The 22,036-nt window shown below is 41.8% G+C and overlaps 1 protein-coding gene across 1 annotated transcript in view; it reads right to left on the reverse strand.

Annotated features, from left to right (window-relative positions):
* Positions 1-1,097: 1,097 nt before the first annotated feature.
* The window catches only part of LOC130481435 (cadherin-19-like), a 98,088-nt gene continuing 77,149 nt past the window's right edge, over positions 1,098-22,036 (reverse strand). The window contains exons 9-12 of the mRNA XM_056854071.1: positions 20,845-20,966; positions 10,012-10,129; positions 4,103-4,342; positions 1,098-1,604 (exon numbers count right to left, since the gene is read on the reverse strand). Coding sequence (XP_056710049.1) covers positions 1,120-1,604; positions 4,103-4,342; positions 10,012-10,129; positions 20,845-20,966 — 965 coding nt within the window. The 3' untranslated portion in view covers positions 1,098-1,119. The remainder of the gene's footprint in view (positions 1,605-4,102; positions 4,343-10,011; positions 10,130-20,844; positions 20,967-22,036) is intronic.

The raw sequence follows: 22,036 nt of genomic DNA on the forward strand, positions 1-22,036 counted from the left end.
TGAATATAAGAATTTTGAAAATAAATAATTTTGTTTAGGTGATATCAGTTTTCCTAATGTATAGTGTGGCTCTGAAGCAACAGACAAGGTCAAAATTATATATACATTTGGATACACCTGAAGAAATGTAGGATAACAAAAACCCAAGATTAAACAGTGTTCATAAAAATGTTTTGAAAAGACATTCCTAAAATTGGTCTCAGGGACATATGGCATTTTCTTCTGATTTTCCCCAATATTTCCATCCAGGTTTTCCAGGTTTCTAAAGTGATCCATAGTTTATAGTAAAATTATACAAAATTATGTTTCCGTTATAAGACACAATATATTTATATTAAATCTGTAATTTACAATTGTACTAATTAAATTGTAATGAAAACAGCCTTGTAACTAGTAGGGTGTCTTCAATTGTGCAGAATATTTACGACTAACCTTTGTATGTTTTTAAAATGCTGATAACATAGACTTCTTTTCAGCCTAGTACCAGTAGCTAAATACCTTTTTCATAATGTGAGAGTCCCATACTTGCTGAGGTACAAAAAATGCTACCCTAGCAGTAGGTACACAGTGACACAATTTCCTGATCCTGACCTCTTTCCTTCCAGTAGAAGTGGGCTACCTCATATTCTAATACCAGTTGTTCCTCACAGTACATTTCTGCTAAGCATAGGTCAGAAATACAGTTTCAACAATAAAATTTTATTAGGATTTGGCAGTAATTTATTATGTATTGGAACTCGGTTAAGCAGGAAGAGAACACTAAAGAGGAAATCCTGAGGTATATATGAATGTGTCATAAAATTATTATTACTGTTATTGTTATTAACTTTTTTCTTTTTGATAAAGGTAGTTACTTGGTTTAATAGATTTATGGTTTTTCAGGCTCACATATATTTGTTTGGTATTAGGACTCTATTATGTCCTTTTTATTGGTATGATAATGAATTCTTTATGGTTAGAATATAAATGTACATGATTTCATACAATTTTTTAAAATGTGCTGTATTTCAAAAGTGCTTGCTGTCTACTTCTCTCAGGCGCCATCCCCCAGCCTGCTTTGATAAAATAATACTGGTTTTGTAACTATTTTCCCAGTTGTGTTGTGACCATGGATGGTTCCTAATACCATTCATTATTTACAGATCTATCCATGCTTTCTTCTTGCTTGAAGCCCAGTGGAATAATGTCATCATAATTTGTATCCAGATCAAGTGAACTTGATCCCAGTGAGCTAAGAGATCCAGCCACTGACCCAGCCCCTTCAAAAGCATATGTCTGAAGGGAATCGTAAGGGGGAACATCTGGATCTGAGTTGGCTTCTTCTAGCTTTTGCGAAATGAATTCCCGGAACACAGCGCTCTCAGGGCCGACTTGCAGAGATTGCCTGTAAAGGCTCTGAATTTGTGTTGTGATGTTTCTCCGAGGCTTGTGTTCCCTCAGGACCGAATGGTTTCTCAGTGTTGCAATATCAAAGGCTTCAGTGTCTTGTTCTCCACCTCCTTCATCATCATACTTAACAATGTTCTCTCTGAACTCTTTGCCTTTCTCATGAAATAGAGATTTCTTCCTCTGCTGCCTGAAGGCCAGAATTGCCAGAACAAACACTGACAAGCAAACAAAAAAAAGGGGGAGAAAGAACATTGGTAAGGGTCTAAGAACAAGAAAAGTAAACCATACTAATAGCGATGCCACTGCAAATTTGAGGTCTGATCAATGTTACATGTGAACTGTAATTAGAGGGCATAAATGCAACATCATGTTGGCTTCAAAGGGATTTATAAATATGAAAAGTGAAAGGAACTATTTGTAAGGCAGTAAGAACTTGAAATGGTAAAACCACGTTGCCTAACTGTAGACTCAAAACATTTAGCACATAATGTACCAAATTCTGTTAAAATCTCAGACCAAGATTTGGAGAATGCAGTATAATTATCAATTTTAAAGTGTAAGCTTGTTTGAATCCAGTCTATATACAGGTGTTACATCTTTGTATATATATTCAGCAGTGGCCCCTTCTATGGTTCAGTTAAAACATGACTAGAGGATTGTAGAGCCCCTCCAGCAAATGGGAGACTGACAAAACAGACCTCTACTCCTCCCACACAAGCATTTGCCATGTGCTGCCTTTTATCCCCCACCCCCATGGGATACCATGAGATTAACTGGTCACTTCAGGGCCAAGAAGTTAAAGCGAGCTTTGGATAATCTGGAAAGGTGCAGCTGTGATCATAAAGAGAGAAATAAAAGTGTCACATTAAAGTACAGAATACATAGGCCATTGATGCATGGCTGTTTCCTCGTGGTCATCCCGCCGACTACTTTGGGACTTTGATAATGCATGTATTTTCTTACCATCAGAGACCCTCCCAGTGTGTTTCTGCACATTTTGCCCACGTTTGTTTTAGCCAGCATCCAGAAAACATGGGCAAAATGAGCAGAAACATGTCGAGAGCAAGGCGACCTCTGACAGTCAGAAAATGCATGCACAATCAAATCAAAGCCCCAAAGCGGTCAAGCGGGGTGCCAACGAGGAAACAGTCATGCATAAAAGGCCATAGACTACTGCAAGCCCAATGAACCAATCAGTGCTTTTGCCTATTTTCCACCTCACTTATGAAAATTCAACAAAAGGCAAAAAAAAAAAAAAAAAAATCCAAGGTAAACATAGGACACAACTAAGATTTCTATTGGTATTGGCTAAGATAATTCTTATTTCGATTGATTGAAATTACCCATCTCTGGGCACTGTTTTAGTAGGACCCTGGGACAGATGAGATTGCTCAAAAGAATGCTACACAATTGGTGGCAAGGATGAGAACAATATGAATTAACATCTGTGAAATGTCAATGGAGAATCTGAGCAGAGTGAATGGTTGCTGTGCACAATACAATCATACATGAATGAGGTGTGTGAGTAGTATGAACGAGTTTTGTGTGCGAGTGACAGAGACAGGGAGGTAATGGGCAATGAGCAAAGAGAGTACTGCAAGTAGGTAATGGACAATGTACTAATGGGAAAATTTCAAAGTTCCCTTGGGCAATGCAGTGAGAAAAGGTAATGGGCAATGTACAAATAGAATATATTGCAAGTATTTATCTCTAAAGCCAGCATGGTGTAGTGGTTAAGAGCGGTGGTTAGGAGCGGTGAACGCTAATCTGGAGAACCGGGTTTGATTCCCCACTCCTCCTCATGAGGGACGGATGCTAATCTGGTGAACCAAGTTGGTTTCCCCACTCATACACATGAAGCCAGCTGGGTGATGTTGGGCTAGTCACAGCTCTCTTAGAGCTTTCTCAGCCCCACTTACCTCACAGGGTACCTGTGGTGGGGAGAGGAAGGGATGATGATTGTAAACTGGTTTGATTTTTCCTAAAGAGGTAGATAAAGTTGGCATATAAAAACCTACTCTTCTTCTTCACTTCCAGAGGAATTAGGCAAACTCAAGCATGCATGCCAAACAGTGGAAAACCAGCCCATTTCATTCTGAAAGCAGGATTGGTTCTTTGCCCAAGCAATTAAGGTCGCCCCTTAGGGACTGGCGGCATCATTGGCTCTATAAAGGAGGTGGTGGTGGACAAGGCTTGTGTCTGTTATTGCCTCCCACATGTGCACAACAGCCAACCAAGTCCAATGTGAGCCCCTGAGCCACTGGAAGCACCAATGAGGCTTGGCTTGATTCCAATGGCTTGGATCCACTGATGTGCAAGCAGAAACTGCTTTCTGGATAATTCCACTTGTGCAAGATCCTGTGCAATACGTAGATTTTTTTACTCCTTGTTATATTATAATGCCCAGAAACTGGTTGCACAAGGTCTTGCACAAGTGAGGATAAATATGACTTAGCACAAACAGTTACCACAGTCTTTTTCTTACATTTCCGTTTGCACAAGAGCTGTAGCACAAGCAGAAATGTTGTGCTGCATCCAACTCAGTGTGTGTGGTGAAGTACAACTCTCATCTCTTCCCTTTTTTGTTGTCATACCACCATGTTTCCAGGTATACATTTGATGGGGGGTACTTGGGTCAAACTGGTTGACTATCACCAATTTAGGCAGACATATTTATTCAAGTGGAATGAAAGCAGCTAACTCGTTTCCTTACCTAATATAATCAATGTGCAAGCCACCACTGCAACAAATGCTTCCACACTGATGCCCAGGGCTCCGTATCTACAGAACTTGAGATTGGCTTTAGTGTCACAGTCACACACAAGAACTGTTAAGGTGCTTGTGCTGGTCAGGGGTGGAATTCCATTGTCTGCAATTAGGATCGGCAGGGCAAAAACGGACTGCTCTTGACGATTGAAGCCATTTCTTCTGGTAAGAATTCCAGCTGTATTATCTAAAAAGACAAGATGCATGCATCACTTACAAATCTTCCCAAGTTCAAGAAAATATTCTACCAATTCATATTCAGTTGGAATGTATTCTTATTTATAATGACGAAATTGTGCATAAATATATAGAGATAAAAATCATATTTACTACTTGGGTTAAGTTTTGATTAAAACAACAGAGAAGGATGTTGAAATGGCTCTTCCAATACTGGGAAACTACACATTCCATTAATATAGCACTAGATAGAAATGATGTTTATCTGTACCCTTCAGCATACTAAATACTGGCCTTTAGGTACTGTAACTATATACAGTGGTATTTGCATCCAAATTCCCTCACACCCTTGTGATGGTGTTTTGACATACCTCATTCCCTACACTGGAGAAGCTATATTCATTGGCTGTGACCGTCATAATGCACAAGTGGGGCCTAGGAGCACTGCACAAGAAGGTTTTGAATGGTAGGGAGGGTAGTAAAAGTAAAATGAGGTCACCCATAGAACAGCACTGTAAAGGTTTCAGTGGTGGTTCCAGAAGCATCCGTGCACAGTTGCAGAAACAAATTAGCATCGTAGAGTGCTCTGAAATGTATACTTATGACTATTTATGTCCCATCATATGTGTTTTGCTGCAGATGCTACTTCAAACTTGGGTAGGTTACAGCTCCCTAGCTGCTACCAACTCTACAATTATATGCTGCACCACAGCTAACACATTTATCCATGTATAAAATTGGATTAAGATATTTATCGTTTTTAAAGACTTGTGTTAGAGCCATTAGAGCTAGCAGACTGCAGTTTGGATGTGAATGGCAATGGACATGATTTGGCTAGTTAGATGTGGTGCATGTGCACACTGTATGTTTATAGGGTAGAGCTGTTGGATCAAGGTTTTTAAAGGATCATTGCACAATGTGTGTTTGTGTTGTGCTGTCAAGTCGCTTCTGACTTATGGCGACTTTATGAATCAGTGCCCTCCAAAATGTCCTATCCTTAACAGCCTTGCTCAGATCTTGCAAATTGAGGGCCGTGGCTTCCTTTATAGAGTCAGTGCATCTCTTGTTGGATCTTCCTCTTTTCCTGCTGCCTTCAGCTTTTCCTAGCATGATTGTCTTTTCCAGTGACTCTTGTCTTCACATAATGTGACCAAAGTACAATAGCCTCAGTTTAGTCATTTTATCTTCTAGGGTCAGTTCAGGCTTGATTTGATCTATAACCCACTGATTTGTGTGTGTGTTTGGCAGTCCACAGTATTTGTAACACTCTCCTCCAACACCATATTTCCAAGGAATCTACTTTCTTCCTATCAACTTTCTTCATTGTCTAACTTTCACACCCATACATAGTAATAGGGAACACTATGGCATCAATTAACTTGATCTTGGTTGAAAGTGACACATCCTTATACTTAAGAATCTTTTCTAGCTCCTTCATGGCTGCCTTTAAAATTCTCAATCTCCTGCTGATTTCTTGGCTGTAGTCTCCCTTTGGTTGATGATAGAGCCAAGCAAAAGAAAGCCTTGAACAATTTAAATTTCCTCATTGTCAACCTTAAAGTTGAGTAATTCTCCTGCAGTCATTACTTTTATCTTCTTGATGTTCAGCTATAGTCCTGCTTTGGAACTTTCTCCTTTAACTTTCAGCAGTAGTCATTTCAGATCTTCACTATTTTCTGCCAATAATGTAGTGTCATTGGCATATCTCAAATTGTTAATGTTCCTCCCCTCAATTTTCACCACACCTTCATGTAAATCTAGTCCAGTTTTCCTAATGATATGTTCTGCATACAGATTGAAGAGATAGGGAGATAAAATACATCCTTGTCTAACACCTTTGCCAATTGGAAACCATTCTGTTTCTCCATATTCTGTCCTAACCATGGCCGCTTGTCCAGAGTACATGTTGTGCATCAAAACAATCAGTTGTTGTGGCACTCCCATTTCCTTTAAAACCAGCCATAGCTTTTCATGATCCACATGTCTTTGCTATAATCTATGAAATACAAGCTGATTTTCTTCTGAAATTCTCTCATATGCTCCAGTAACCAACATAAGTTTGCAATATGATCTCTAGTGCCTCTTCCTTTTCTGAATCCAGCTTGAACATCAGGCATTTCTTGTTCCATAAATGGTAACAGTCTTTTTTGTAAGATTTGGAGCATCACTTTACTTGAGTGAAATCAATGTGATGGTCTGATAGTTGCTGCAAACTTTGACATCTCCTTTCTTGGGAACTGGGATGTAAATTGTGAACCATTGTTTTGTTTTTTTATATTTGTTGCCATATTCTTGTAAAGATATTGATGGACTCCATTTCTGTGGCTTGGAATAACTCTATTGATATCTCATCTGTTCCTAGTAATTTGTTTCTCCCAATTGCTCTCAGTGCAGCTTTCACTTCACTTTCTAAAAGGTTCTTCTTCAAAAGATTCTTCTTGGAAGGAATCTGTCGTCCTTTCATCTCTTCTGTATAGTTCTTCAGTGTATTGCACAATATTCAAGTCACATTAAAGACTTGCTGGATCAACCTGAATTGGCTTAAATCCTTCAGCGACAGTAGATGATAATAAAATAACCATACATGACATAGACGTTCTTGCAACCCCCCTGTAAGATAGGTCAGTACTGTCTCCAGACTAAGGATGGAAAGCATAGGAACTCAGGGTACAAGATGGTGGCTTTCATAAAGCCACTTATTACTGGCCAGACCAGCCTGAAGTCTAAAGGTGTAATTTCTTATTCAGATTACAGTGAACTTTCCAAAAGTTAGCTGTATTGATTTATTCACCTAGCCAGAACATTCAAATAATTAGCAAAGTCAATATGAGCAATGTATACTTCAGTTGAATTTGAAATAGCTCTTCTTCTAACTCTCAAATGGCTGCCTTTAAGTGGTCTTCTTTCCTACAGTTTCATCAGTTGTTGAACTTAGGTTTTCCCTTCAGATTAGTTTCGATTGGTGTCCCCCTGTACGATTCTTTCTTAGCCTCTAGGATCAATACCAATGCTGCATAACATTGCAACACAGAAAAGTCATTCATATGATGTCATCAGTATGTCGATGAAAATAGTGTAATGGGGAACAGGAAACAAAGTTAAATAATTGTGAACTATGCCTTTGTCTATAACTTTGCTTTAATAGAGCTAAATACAAGTACAGACTTTTACATTAATATTAAATGTTCATTTCATTTAAAAACCTGCTCATTTTCTCCCCTTTTCTAATATTACCAGCATTTGGCAGTTTAAGAGATAATGGGAAAGTTATCACTCCTACAATGTGCCATACTTAGAAAGCAATTATTAAGAGATAAAATAGGATTCTGAGATTGTTCTGAGTATTTTTTATACTTCAGAGTACTATCCCCAGATATATGAAAAAGCTGTTCAGTAACTGCTATCAGTGCTTTTTAAAAAAAGCTTAAGATCAATGCTGGATTAGTCCAACAGTCTGTGTACTCCAACTTCCTACTGCCTACAGTATCCAGGCAGGTGTTTCTGGCAAGTCCACAAGTTGGACATAATGGCAACAGCCTTCTCCAACCATTTGATCCATGTATTCTCTTCTACTCATGGGGGATCTATCTATTTATCTGTCATATATAACAGCCACTTATAGGGCTGTTGAAAAAAAATTCGGTAAAATTCAGATTCGGCAAAATTCAGCCCGTTTTGATTCGGACCATGCCGAAGTCCGAACTCCTCCGCTTCGGGCGAGATCCGGAGTTCGGGGGAAAATTCCCCCCCCCCGTGCGCGCCTTCAGGGGGCTTCCCTGAAGGAGCGCGGGGGGCCCTTTAAACAGATCTGTGCCTCCCAACTGGGAGGGCTTGGAATAGGCACGCCTCCCAGCACGGGGGGGGGGGGCTTGGAATAGATTTGTGCCTCCCGGCTGGGAGGCACAAATCTATTTAAAGGCCCCCCCCGCGCACCTTCATGGAAGCCCCGTGAAGGCGCGGGGGGACCCCGAATCTGCCGAATTTATTCACCAAACCCCCAAACTCCACGAATTCGGCTCCCCCGTTTCCCGCCTTTTTTGAGTTCGGTTCCTCCCGAACAAAAAAACAGCCGAATCGGGGGAAATTCAGCTGTTTTTCAGTTCGGGACGAACCGAATCGACAGCCCTAGCCACTTATAGGCCTGTTTCACAGTTCTATAGAAATCAATTATTGATTTCAATTATTGAATAGGCCTAGTGGACTTGGCCTAGTGGAGCCTTAGGAGTAAGATTTGGGGAGGGGAGAGACTCCGATGCCATAGATTCCAATTGCCAAAGTGGCCATTTTCTCCAATTTTCTCTATTGGCAGGAGATCAGTTGTAATAGCAGGAAATCTCCAGCTAGTATCTGGACGTTGGCAACCCTAATTTCATATGACATAAAGGATTTATACAGATATAGGACTGGTGTAGTCCTATAGTTAACCACTACACCAGCGTGGAGTAGTGGTTAAGAGCGGTGATTTGGAGTGGTGGAGTCTGATCTGGAGAACCGAGTTTGATTCCCCACTCCTCCACATGAGCGGTGGAGGCTAATCAGGTGAACTGGATTTGTTTCCCCACTCCTACACATGAAGCCCTCTGGATGACCTTGGGCAAGTCATGCTCTCTCAGCCTCACCTACCTCACAGGGTGTCTGTTGTGGGGAGGGGACGGGAAGGTAATTGTAAGTCAGTTTGATTCTGCCTTAAGTGGTAGAGAAAGTCAGCATATAAAAACCAGCTCTTCTTCTTAACATATCTGTATGTTTCTGGGAGTGGCTACAGTTCTATTCAGTGGCTATACATTTCTCTGCAGTACAGTTCTATACAGTGGCTATAGTGAGACTATATGTGATCATCAGTAGACAATAATCTTAGGAGTTTCTCATGTTCTACAAGAAGAAATGAGAGCTGACTAACATGACATGAGGGGAATAAACACTGCAAATGAAATTTGTCATGTAATTGCTATGCAGTGAGCATTCATCAGAAAAATTTCAGAAACTGGTGGTGTTGGTAATATAGAGATGCATTGAAAGCAAAATTCTCCTGGAGTTGCATTGAAACCAAAAGAGTCAGCACTATGCAAAAATGGTATGGAAAAGTAGGCTTGTTATGGCTGCCCCATAATTTTGAAAAGTTGCCCGTTTATTAGCTAAAATTATAGTAGTAGTAGTAGTAGTAGTAGTAGTAGTAGTAGTAGTAGTAGTAGTAGTAGTAGTAGTAGTAAACTTAATTTATTGTGGTTTTTATCATATTTGTTTCTTTATGCTATATACCAACATTATATTAAGCAAGAACCTGCACTCCTTTTCTCAACAGATTGGGGGTATTATTAAAGACAAAATATTCTTTTTCTGGATGAGACCAAGATGAGCAAATTTTACCCACCAGAGGGTTTGTGGCATACTTGAGTGCTGGATTTATTACCTTTCTGTCCTTCTGCTTCTCCAAAAAGTTCAGAAATAGCTTTACAATGATCCTACGGGGCAGTGAGAGGATGACATCCTAAAGCAAAGGTTTAAATGTGGCGTTCCCAGATCTAAACCCCACACTTTAATGACTGAACTTCACTGGCTCTCAAATTTGCTTTCTACTTGGTATAGATAATTATATGAAGGATGAAGCAGACTAATAACCAGTGTGCTTAGGTGAACAATTACCCTTTAAAAGAATAGTTCAAAAGCATGTCAACCTACTTTGATTATCTTTGACTGCAAAACTGGTGCTGTTTGTGGTGGCTTCAGCCAAACTGAAGAAGAAATGATGGTGTTCCACAGGACTGTCTTTATCCACTGCATTGATGGTCTGAATGAGCTAACATTAAACATTGGAAAACAGTATGTTTAGAACCAAATACTATTGTGCGCTTTTAAATACAATGGGCCACAACTGCATGTAAAACATTCTATTCAATTAACAAGGTTAGAATTTTCCTCTTTCTCTTTCAAGGGCAGGAAATTTGTAGCTGCTTCTACTAAAGTACATTACTTAGCGCAATCCTGTCGGGCTTGTTGATTTTCCATTGTCTTACAATTATGCCACTTGATTTTGTATTGATTGGAAGGAGATAAGCACTACATTCTGGGGCTAATGCAAATGGCTTCTGGGATTGAAATGCAAAGGTTAAATAAAGTTTCCATAAGCAAAAAAAATAAAAAGTATAAACTATTCTGCCCTTCTTTTGTTCTCCAAGGTGAAAAGTATATCATTCTGTATTTGAACACATCCTTCAATACAAAAACCTATTTCCTTCCAGCCCACAAACATCATAGGCATCACTCAAGTGATGTATTATAGTTGCCGTGACCGCGAGATTGTGACAAGTTCATGTGCTGAATTGTTGATTCTTGGAGATTGTAACAGATTGATTATGGAAACTGTTTGTTATGTTTTCAGAGAAACAAAATAGCCTGCGTTTCCAAACACATCGAACTAGATTGCCATTTGTAAGAGAACAAAGTCAAAATTACCATCTTTGCATTCAAAAATCATAGATTCTGTCTTCTCGAATAAACAAGGAATGTTGTAGTTGTTATAACGAGCATTCGTTCCACTCACAGAGGGTAAATATTTGTTGCATTATCTACTGATGCTGTTCTGCAAATCATATGCTATCAGTGATAGCATTCTTTTATCTTGCTCTTTCAGTTCAACATTATCTTGCCATTTCAATGCAAAGGCAGTTCATTGTTTCATTAGCAGGGTAAGTCTTCTAAACTAGTCTTTAATGGCTAATTATTTGGGGCTTAAAATAGGTGCAGGGTCAGAGAAGCATATACACTGTTACTGAAATTGCTTTGAGATTAAGCCATAAGCATAGTTCATTTCAGTGACGCTATGGGCTAGTGGAGGTTTTAGAAAGATCGCGAGGCCAAGGACTTACCACTGGCTGCCTTTGCGGGTGCAGGGTGAAATTTCTGCAGAGGAAATGGGGCCTAAGCAGCCAGGTAGGTTTCTCCCAGCTGCTTCTGCACTGCCCACATACTGGTTGCATGGATCCACCCCCTCTCATCTGGCAGCCTATTGCTGTGGCGGGGGGGGGTCTGCTACTCAGGGCTGGGGGTTGGGAGCATGATGCAGGCATGCCTGCATTGCTCCTGCCTCCTTTCTATTTAAGCCCTCTTCCAATCGATGCTCAGCCTTGCCTGCTGGCATAGCAGATATCCACCCTCCCTCCCTGAGTTCTAATGGTCCGTTCTGTTCTTTCGGCACAACTTTTGGCAGTTTTGGCATTGGGCTGGAGCCATTTATGGGTTGGGTTAGGGTTCACTGTTTTGGGGAAGTCAAGTCCTACTGCGGATGGCCTTGGGGGCAATCATTTGGCTCCTCTCCCAAGTGGCAAGGGTACCGCTTAGAGGTATGTGCCCAAGTGGAACCACTAATTTCCCACTCCGGTTTGCCCCCCCCCCCAATATTTGGGTTGGGGATCATTCATCGGCCAACAGGGTCGTCGCTTGATGCCTTGATTCATGCCGTATGCTTTGCCAATGCTCCATCTGCTGTAATCAATAAAACTGTGGCCTTTGTTAACCCAATTCCTGTTTTTATGTTGTTATTACCACTCTTCATTTCCATGCAGTGCTGCTCCTGCCCTTAGGACTCCAAATGCTTGTCTTAGTCACAGCTGAAAGCATAAATTTATTAACTGCTGTTTTAGTTTTTTGGTCAAGTACAAGTTGTGTACTTGTAAGAGCCCCGTGGCGCAGAGCGGTAAGCTGCAGTACTGCAGTCAAAAGCTCTGCTCATGACCTGAGTTCGATCCCAACGGAAGTTGGTTTCAGGTAAAATGAGGACCCAGATTGCTGGGGGTAAAGGGAAGATGACTAGGGAAGGCACTGGCAAACCACCTCGTAAACAAAGTTTGCCTAGGAAACGTCGGGATGTGATGTCACCCCATGGGTCAGGAATGACCTGGTGCTTGCACAGGGGACCTTTACCTTTTTTACAAGTTGTGTACTAAAGGTGTTTTATTGCACCTGTATCACTTGAACCAATATGTCATAATCGTAACAACTAGCTCTCTTGTTTAAGTCTGCTGATTCTTCAAGCAGTTTTCATCAGGTTCAACTCTGTGACTTGGATCCAGATTATCGTTTCAGACACCAATGCTAGTTGAGCTGTGGCAACTTGGGAAGCTGAAGCACAGTGCATGATAATGGCATTGTCGGCACCTAGCAGAAAAGTTGCATATGAAAGGCAATATAAGGAGTTTTTGGTTTTTCGCACTGGGGCAGGTTTGGAGCAAGTTCGGCTTTTGCTGGTTGCACATGTTGAGAGGTTTATGATATTCCTCAGAGAGAAAGGATTAGCACCCCAAACCATTAAGGGTTATCTAGCAGCCTTGCATTCTCTGCACAGGCAGAAGGTATAAAGAATACCTGCAGGGACTTTAGGATTCGACAGATGTTGGAGGGATGGTCTCGAGAGGAGCCTAATATTAAGGATTCTCGGTGACCATTCTCATGTGAGGTTATGAGAACATTGCTGCAAGGATATAGGGTCAGTGTGCCAATCCAAGGGAGACAGCATTGTTTCAAGTGACAGCACTGACAGCAATCTATGCCACATTGAGGGTTAGCAAGCTGGTTGCCTCTCCGTGCTGGGACATGTCAACAAACAGCCCTTAGGGTGAAAGACCTAGTGCTTTCCACAGTAAAAGTGATGCTAGTTATATGCAAATTAAGACAGACCAACATGGCAAGGGGTATCACATGAGCTTAAAAACTGCCAGGGAGCCTCAGCTATGCCCACTGAGGGCACTGACTGCATTTGTGAGAGTCAGAGGAGATTGTCCAGGCTACTTTTTCCAGCACAGTGATGGGTGTCCATTAACACAGTTCCACTTTTGGTCTGATACCAGGAGCATTTTGGCAGAGGAACCCATTAACCATACATAACCCCATTGTTAAGGAAAATGGTTATTTGTAGTCCTTCCTTCCTTCCTTCCTTCCTTCCTTCCTTCCTTCCTTCCTTCCTTCCTTCCTTCCTTCCTTCCTTCCTTCCTTCCTTCCTTCCTTCCTTCCTTCCTTCCTTCCTTCCTTTTTTCATTCATTCATTTGTCCTGTTAATGATGGGAAGCCCCATATCTAATCAATGCATCTCTGTGTACCTTCAGTTCAGTTCAAAAGTGAATGTTTCCATAGTGCACACACACCCTTCAGTTTTTCAACAAATCATTTAGATCTACAATATCTCACTGATAAATTATTTTATATATATATTTAAAACAGTTCAGATTTGCCTGAGTCAAAAAAGAGGAAAAAATGGTCCAGAAAGTTTTAGTTTAAAAGGTTTTACTTTTTCCTTTGTAATGTTCCTAAGCTTGCTGAAATGTAAATTAACAAAGGACAGCATATCTCTAGGAAAGCTAGAATCTCAGTTTGAAAAACAAAACGGTGCACTAATTGTTTCTAAATCAAGGTCTAGTGTCTGCATGTTTCATAATAAAGCCAAGTAGCAAACACAGTTAGATTTTGTGTTTGTAAGGCAGGATCAGCTGGTTTATTGATTGTGCTGAAATCTAATTGCCAAGAATTGTGTGATATCAAGGCTCATTAATCTGAAAACTGTAATAATCTACACGGCAGTGGGGAACACTAATAACTCAGGAACTTGGCAGGTAACTATTTACACAGAGAATTTATTAGTAGAGAAATTCAAATATTAGAATTGAGCAGCAAATTACACTTGCTTGGGGACTGTAGACTGGCTCAGTCAACTGAGAAACTCAGAGGCTCCCTGACCTCAAAAGGCAAGACGAAGAAGAAGAAGGAGGAGGAGGAGGAGGAGGAGGAGAAGGAGGAGGAGGAGGAGGAGGTCAACAACTTCTAGCAGCCCATTCCTGAGGGGGAGGGCTGAGCCAGTGGCTGGAGGCAGCGCGGCCGCACTGCCTCCAAACCAGGATTCCCTCCCCCCACTGAAGCCGACACTTTGCCCTTACCTGCAAGCCCCATGGAACTGCTCCATAGCATTCCACTGGTCTACGCCACCTAAAAAGGTGGCATAACTCCAGGTAAGAGCAACGGGGCATTCTTGTCCTGAAGGGGGGTTAGGAAGCTGCCTAAAGGACAACGGCACAGGGAGGTGCGCCATCTGGACACCGAGCTGGTGTCTCAGGGCTGCTCTGTCGCAGAAACGCAGGAAGGCTGGTGTGAGTGCCCCAACGGCAGTGTCCGTGCCATTGTCAGCAGCACAAGTAGCATAGGTGCCAGCACTAGCGGCCCGGATGCCAGCACAGGCCCTTGTGCACCTCCTGAGGACTTTCACCCTCCCAGCACAGGAATGGGCTGTTGGTGTCTTAAAGTTGAAAACTAATATCTTATTTACCAGATAGGTATGTAAAGGTATGTACAGAGGTTTACCAGATAGGTATGTACAGAGGTAGAGTATCCCTTATCTAAAAGTAAAGGCAAGCACCGGATCATTCCTGACCCATGGGGTGACGTCACATCCTGACATTTCCTAGGCAGACTTTGTTTACGGGGTGGTTTGCCAGTGCCTTCCTCAGTCATCTTCCCTTTACCCCCAGCAAGCTGGGTACTCATCTTACCAACCTCAAAAGAATGCAAGGCTGAGTCAACCTTGAGCCGGCTACCTGAAACCAACTTCCATCGGGATAGAACTCAGGTTGTGAGCAAAGCTTGGACTGCAGTACTGCAGCTTACCACTCTGCGCCACGGGGCTCTTCCCTTAACTAGACATCCCATATCCAGACTGATCCGAAAACTGGACCCTTCAAGACGGCATGCAGGCAGATCCATGCTGCCTGCTTTCAATGCCTGCTTCCTCTCACTGAAAAAATAAAATACAGTGTACGCTGCATCGTAGGTGGAGAATGAAAGTCTGTCATTGTTTGTCTGTTTGTTGTTTGTTTTTGTTATTATTTAACAGCTGATACAGGTATTCTGATGAGATAGTTACACCTTTGCTTTCTGATGGTTCAGTGTACACAAAATTATTTAAAATATTGTTTAAAATTACATTCAGGCTATGTGTATAAAGTGTATATAAATGAATTTGGGTCACACACACCCAAGTTACCTCATTATGTACATGCGAAAATTCCAAAATATTCATATATATATATATACATATATATATATACACACACATACATATATGTGTGTGTGTGTGCGTGTATGTGTATATATATACAGATGTCTTCCACCAATTTTCATCTGTACTCAAAGTCTCTGTTTCCTTATTCATATTTATCATTCACTACATACAGATTACCAGTATTATTTAATTTATTCAGATTGTCCCCCCCCCCAAAAAAAAAGATTGTACTTGAATTATGTAGAAGTTATTCTTCAGGAGGCTTGGAGAGACTATTTTATAGGTAACTAAAGGCAAGTAAGCAACCTTCCTTTTTGCTGTAATTGCTGACTATTTTATTTTATACTAAGTGCTGGATAACTGTCGCCTTGCTATTTGTGAATTAAAGGTCAGAGAACACAAGCTCATATACTTTAGGACCTAATAAGTAAATTGGCACACAAAGTCCTACATCAAAGTCAATTCACTGGTGATCTTCATATTATAGATATTTGTGCTAGAATAAATATGGATTAGAAATGACAGTACTAACCAACATATACGTGAACTCAGAAGTAGTATTCATGAGCTGAAATCTGTTTCTCTCGCTTCCTGTAAAGCAAGACTAATATCCAAAAGAGGCTGAGCAGACGGTTGCCCAGGTTTTCTTTTAGGTTCGGAAGTAGGGATTATTTTGATTAGATCCAGTTCTCTGTCCTCCATCGAACACCTTAAATCTACCTTTTTCATGCTTGCCACTGTTCGCAGCCATTTTTTTCTGTTTCATGCCTCCTCAATAGTCTCAAGCCAACTACTAGGCATTATGATATCATAATAGTTGGTAGTCAGTCAGATTTGGATATTTTTGGTGATTACAGTCAAATGAATCATGTCTGGAGAGTTAAGCATATGAAGCTGCTTTATAGTGGATCAAATCAATGGTCACTAAATGGATTTAGTGCTTAATGTTTAGTAAAAGAAGAAGAAAAGTTGGTTTTTATATGCCAACTTTCTCTACCACTTAAGGAAGAATCAACCCTCCCCACAACAGACACCCTGTGAGGTAGGTGGGGCTGAGAGAATGTGAGTAGCCTCAGATGGCTTCATGTGTAGGAGTGGGGAAACAAATCCAGTTCACCAGATTAGCCTCCCCCGGGGAATCAAACTCAGTTCTCCAGATCAGAGTCCACTGCTCCAAGCCACCGCTCTTAACCACTACACCACACTGGCTCTTTATAAATATAATATTATAAATATGAATAGTTACTGGTATGTTGATATATTGAGATGAGTTTTAATTAAAATGTTAAGTATATTTTACATGATGACAAACATGTTTCTGATGAAACAGAAGCTGGGCATCATTTTAGTAAGTCTTTCAAAATGTTTCTGTAGTCGGTTTTTTAAATTGTCCTGTGCATGGTTTAACAGATGTGATATATTTGAAAGATCCGTGTTATCTTTCATTAATTTTGGATGTAGATTTCACAGAAGTCACAAAATCCAAATAAAGGAAGAATAAGGACACAGTCATTTACTTGATGTAGATACAGAACTTTTCAAAAATATTGTGCCAGAGTGATGCACACTGAGTGAAATTAAGTAAAAGCATGTTTCTTGGGTACTTTACAGTGCTACTCTCTCCTCATGTGAGCTAAAGAGGTGGCTGTATCAGGAGGTTTCTTTCTATTGTTTGTTGTGACAGGGAAGTGTAAGATGCCTTGAATTATACCCATGGGACCCAAATCTCTGGGAAGAACACTCTTTCCCAGGGAATAGAGTAATAAGCTGCTTAAATTGCCAGCTAAGAGGAGATGAGTTTCCTGCAAGGAGATAACAGTTTGGCCACCTGCCAGGAAGGGGCAAGATGGACGGCTATTTGGACAGCCTGAGCTGGGCAATAAAGAAAGGAGATGTGCTCTCCAAGTTGATTGGAGAAAGAAGCGTCAGGTCCCCCAAGAGACCATCACTCCCCAAACTGAGGGCTGGGTAAACAGACTCTGACCCAGCTAGGGCAGGAAGGGTTAAAAGATTTGAACATTCTGTTAGTGGCAGGCAAAGAGCCGCTCAAGCTGCCGAGGAACAGGGGAGGGAATAGAGGGGCATCTACTTCTACTTCTTAAGTTCCAAATGACTTGTGTTCACCCCCGGAGAGGGATACCAAAGGTAACATCTGTGTCTCTAAAGATTATAGCCCAAAGGTTTTTATTTTTTCTTGTACTGCAATAGTCCTTCCATACTGTGATATCATTTCCCCCTATGCATAGGGTTGCCACCTCCGGGTTGGGAAATATCTGGAGATTTTTGGGGCAGAGCCTGAGGAGGGAAGGGTTTGGAGAGGGAGGGACTTCAATGCCATAGAACCAACCATTTTGTCAAGGTGAACTGGTCTTTGTTGCCTGGAGGTCAGTTGTAAAAGCGGGAGATGTGAACTGATCTCTATCGGCTGGAGATCAGTTGTAATAGTGGGAGATCTCCAGCCACCACCTGGAGGTTGGCAACCTTACCTATGTATACTTGTGCTAGAGTGTAAAGCAGTGTTGTAGTTAATAAAGATCTTTCTCATTCAAGAACTCAGACTGTGTGCAAAAAGCCTCACCCCAGTGTCTAACATTTCGCTCATGCTTATGCGACAACTTCCTGGCTAGGATGGGTTGGAGAGCAAACAAGGAGAGGGGAGTCGGTTGCTAGGAGCATCTTCACTCCATGCACATACATAGAACCCAACCAGTGCTACAAACTGATGGTAAACAAAAAAAGATTGTATCATTTTAGGTGGCGGGCAGGCCAGAGTACCCAGTGGGAAGAAGGGGAGAAGTAGCGGGATTTCCTTTCTCACACAGGCAGGAACACCGACCCCACTATAACATCATCAATGCAACATAAAAGAATATGGAAGTCTTAGGTACAATTCATCTGTTTGCAATGCAACCCTAAATAGGTCACTCTGCTTAAATCTGCACTGTTAATCTAGGGTAGACCAGGGTCTGGCATGTTGGTCTGCAGTAGAACAGCTAGATATAAGTCCCGTAGCACCTTAGAGACCAACACGCTTTTGGGGGTGTACGTTTTCAAGAGTTAAAACTCCCTTCATCAGATGAATGTATCTGATGAAGGGAGCTTTGACACACAAAAACTTATACCCAACAAAATGAGGTGCTACGGGACTCATATCTAACTGTTAATATAGGGTTAATAAAAATGTTAATATGGAAAAAAATTCAAAGCTCCTGTGGGGGCATTTTTGGAGGTAGTGTTTCCAAATCTTCAGGGTAGCTTCAAAGGACTCTCTTTGCATCAACCTCAAAGTTTGGTGAAGATTGGATCAGGGGTCCAATTTTATGGGGTCCTTAAGGGATTGTCCCCCTTCTCAGGGTCCATATAAAATTGGACCCCCTCACCCCCTTTGGGACCCCATAAAATTGGACCCCCTGACCCAACCTTCACCAAACTTTGGAGTTCATGCAAGGAGAATCCCCTGAAGCTAACCTGAAAATTTGGGAACTCTACCTCAAAAAATTCCTCCCACAGAGCTCATTAAAAAAAAATCCCATAGCGAAAAGCCTGGGGAAAGCTGAAGCCAAAAGAGGCCAAATACCTCTTTGGCTGATTTGGTGATCGACTACCCAGCTTTGGAAAGGTTTTTGTATTCAGTAAAACCTGAAACCCAAGAGGGGCTTGACAACCCACCGCCCACCTTCCCGGGACTCCCGGGAAGAGGAGGGGGGGTCTTTAAACCCTTCTGTGCTGCCTGCACAGACAGCACAGAGGGGCTTGACAACCCACCGCCCCCCTTCCAGCTGGAAGGAGCAGATCTGTTTAAAGAGCCCCCTGCGTGCCTTCATGGAAGCCCCGTGAAGGCCCGCGGGGCCCCCAAATTTTCTCCCGAACTCCAGATCTCACCCGAATTTCAGGGATCCAAAGCGGGGGAGTTCGGACTTCGGCACCGCCTGAATTTAAAAGGGCCGAATTTTGCCAAAGCCGAACTTTCCTGAATTTTTTTTTCAACAGCCCTACACACACACACACACACACACACATGAGCTCTGCTCATGACCTGAGTTCGATCCCGACGGACTCTGCACTCTGCCAAAGGCCCATCTCCTCGGGTTGCGATGAATGATCAGCACAGCAGCTTGTCAGCCACACACTTTGGGTGCTTTCATATATCCTGAATAAATGCACTTTCAATCCACTTTCAATGCACTTTGCAGCTTGATTTTACTGTGTGAAATGGCAAAATCCACTTGAAATGATGGTTAAAGTGAATTGAAAGTGGATTGAAAGTGCATTATTCAGGATGTGTGAAAGCACCTTTTATCTCTAATTTGGAGACTAGCATACACATCAGGTAAAGATTAGCAGTGGGCTGTGTGATGGGTATCGTGTGATGGGTATCATGTTCAAGCCTCTAATTTGGAGGCTAGCATACACATCAGGTAAAGACTAGCAGTGGACTGTGTGATGGGTATCGTGTTCAAGCCACAGAGGTGGCATGTACATGGAGAAGAAAAGCAGAGGAGAGTGAGGAAGGAAGTAAGGGTAGGTGAGTGGACCTGTCCAGAGCCCAAATTAATTAGGAGGACTATGTGCACTTTGGCAAGCTCTGGAGATGTAGATCGTTTATGCATGGATACTTTCACTCACAACACACACCTCCTGTCTGTCTCTGTTGTTCCTTGGAGTTATGCATGAGTTTTCCATTCATTAGAGATGACCTCACTGCCAGCTCTCACAAATCCTGGGACTTTCCATTCCTTTGTTAACCCAATTCTCCCCTCTCCCCTGAGCTCAGCCCAGGTGAAATCCCCGTGCATAAGGCAAAGCACAGGACACACAAGCTTGGTTTCTCTCACAGTCAATCACAAAGCAGTATGTAAAGAGGCGGGGATTCAAATGCTTCCTGCTTCCTTGGAGCTCTTTCTAAGCAGAAGAAAACCTTTTTAAAACTGAGGCTTGGATTTCTCCCACCCCTCCTTTCAGATTGTTCCATTTTTGGGGTTTTGTTCTTAAAATGCTTTTTTATGCAGCAATTGGGTTTTTTGGGGGGGGGGGACTTTTTCTCACAGTAAGCTCTACAAGTAAGCCAATTACAAAGCAGCATTTAAAGGGGCGGGGACTTGATTTGAGCTTGGAGACTGCTGGTGCATAGATTCCCAACAGAAAAGTGTGGGTCCAGCGAGCAACAAACCTCACGTAAAACTCAAATTCATAAACGACCGCATAGGGCCTGACTGCCCCAGGTTCCAACTCTGTTACCACAAGAAAGAACAAAAATAGGCAAAACAATTGAGTATTATGCTAAGTATATTATCTAATATTATTTCCCTATATTTATGAGATATACCTATCAACCATACAGCGATCTTACAATGATGAGAAGCAGTGATAGAGCAACATTCTGAACAGTTATTACATTTCCTACAATCAACCAAAGATGTGTTAGATCTCATCAGAGAAAAAAGGAATAAAGTAAGACATGCTAGTCTTACCTGTCCAAATATTGCATTTTCACACACGTATATTTCATAGTATTCGGAAAGTTCTGGTGCATATTCATTAACATCAACAACATGGATAGAAAAATTCACGTTTGATATTTGTTTGGGGTTCACTGAATGAAAAGGAACAAAAATCAGTATCAACGTATTGCACTAGATTCTACGGCAGGTGATCGGTTGTAACAGTTGTTACAAAAGCTCACTTTTTGGCCAATAACAGCAGATAGGCAGCCAGGACTAAACTAAAGGATGATGCTGGACTATGACCCACATCACACATCATTCCTCTCATTGCAGATGTGACACAAAAGAAAAAGACATATTGTGGGGCGTTTGAGTTATGGTGTCAAAGCTGCCCATATAGAACAGTGCAGGAAAGACTGCAGAGAAAAGCACAAACTCTGTTTGTGGAACAGCACATGCTAAGCATGCATGATGTCCCTGGTTCAAGCCCTGCATGAGGTTAGCTACCAAACATCCCTAGAGAAAGCTCCATGAGTAACTGAAAGTCTGGCGCCATCAAAACAAGTCACTGGGGACAGGCCACTCATGTAATTGGCTGCCCAAGACTCAAACGACTTGGCTTAGCCTCTTCCCATGTAGTCATCCCTCTGATGCACATGTATGATTCATTACTGTTGCCTGCCTCATGTAGACTGTATGGTTTATCACGCACCAATGATTAGGGGTGTTGTGAACCGGCACGAGTCTGACCCAGCTCCTTGCTAGAGCACCATTGTGCAAACATCGAAGCCCTTCTCAGTGTGAGTCCAAGGCTGAAGACAGCTAAGGTTAGTAATGAGTATGGAGAGGGCATAGATCCTATCTATCAAATCCCATTAAAACAAAGCATCAGGCAAGCCAAATGAATAGGGCTGCCAACTTCCTTCATCCATCAAGGCTTCTGAAAGCTGCATTGGAAGACCACTGAATCATGGGTAGAGGTATTCCTGTCACTGTTTGCCCATGATAGGTACAATGGTGGTTGTTAGACATCTGTCACACTGCTTGCAATGGTGCAGGAGCCAGGCTAGAATGGGAGAATAGGCAACAACACAGCAGAGCAGCCACACACACACTAGTCATTGCAGGTATTAGTTGTTTTGTACTGTTGATTGCTGGCTGGTACACCACTGGTAAGGTTGTCAACCTCCAGGGACTAGCTGGAGAGCTCCTGCTATTA

The sequence above is a fragment of the Euleptes europaea genome, chromosome 8 (assembly GCF_029931775.1).
Source record: "Euleptes europaea isolate rEulEur1 chromosome 8, rEulEur1.hap1, whole genome shotgun sequence".
Classification (NCBI taxonomy): domain Eukaryota; kingdom Metazoa; phylum Chordata; class Lepidosauria; order Squamata; family Sphaerodactylidae; genus Euleptes; species Euleptes europaea.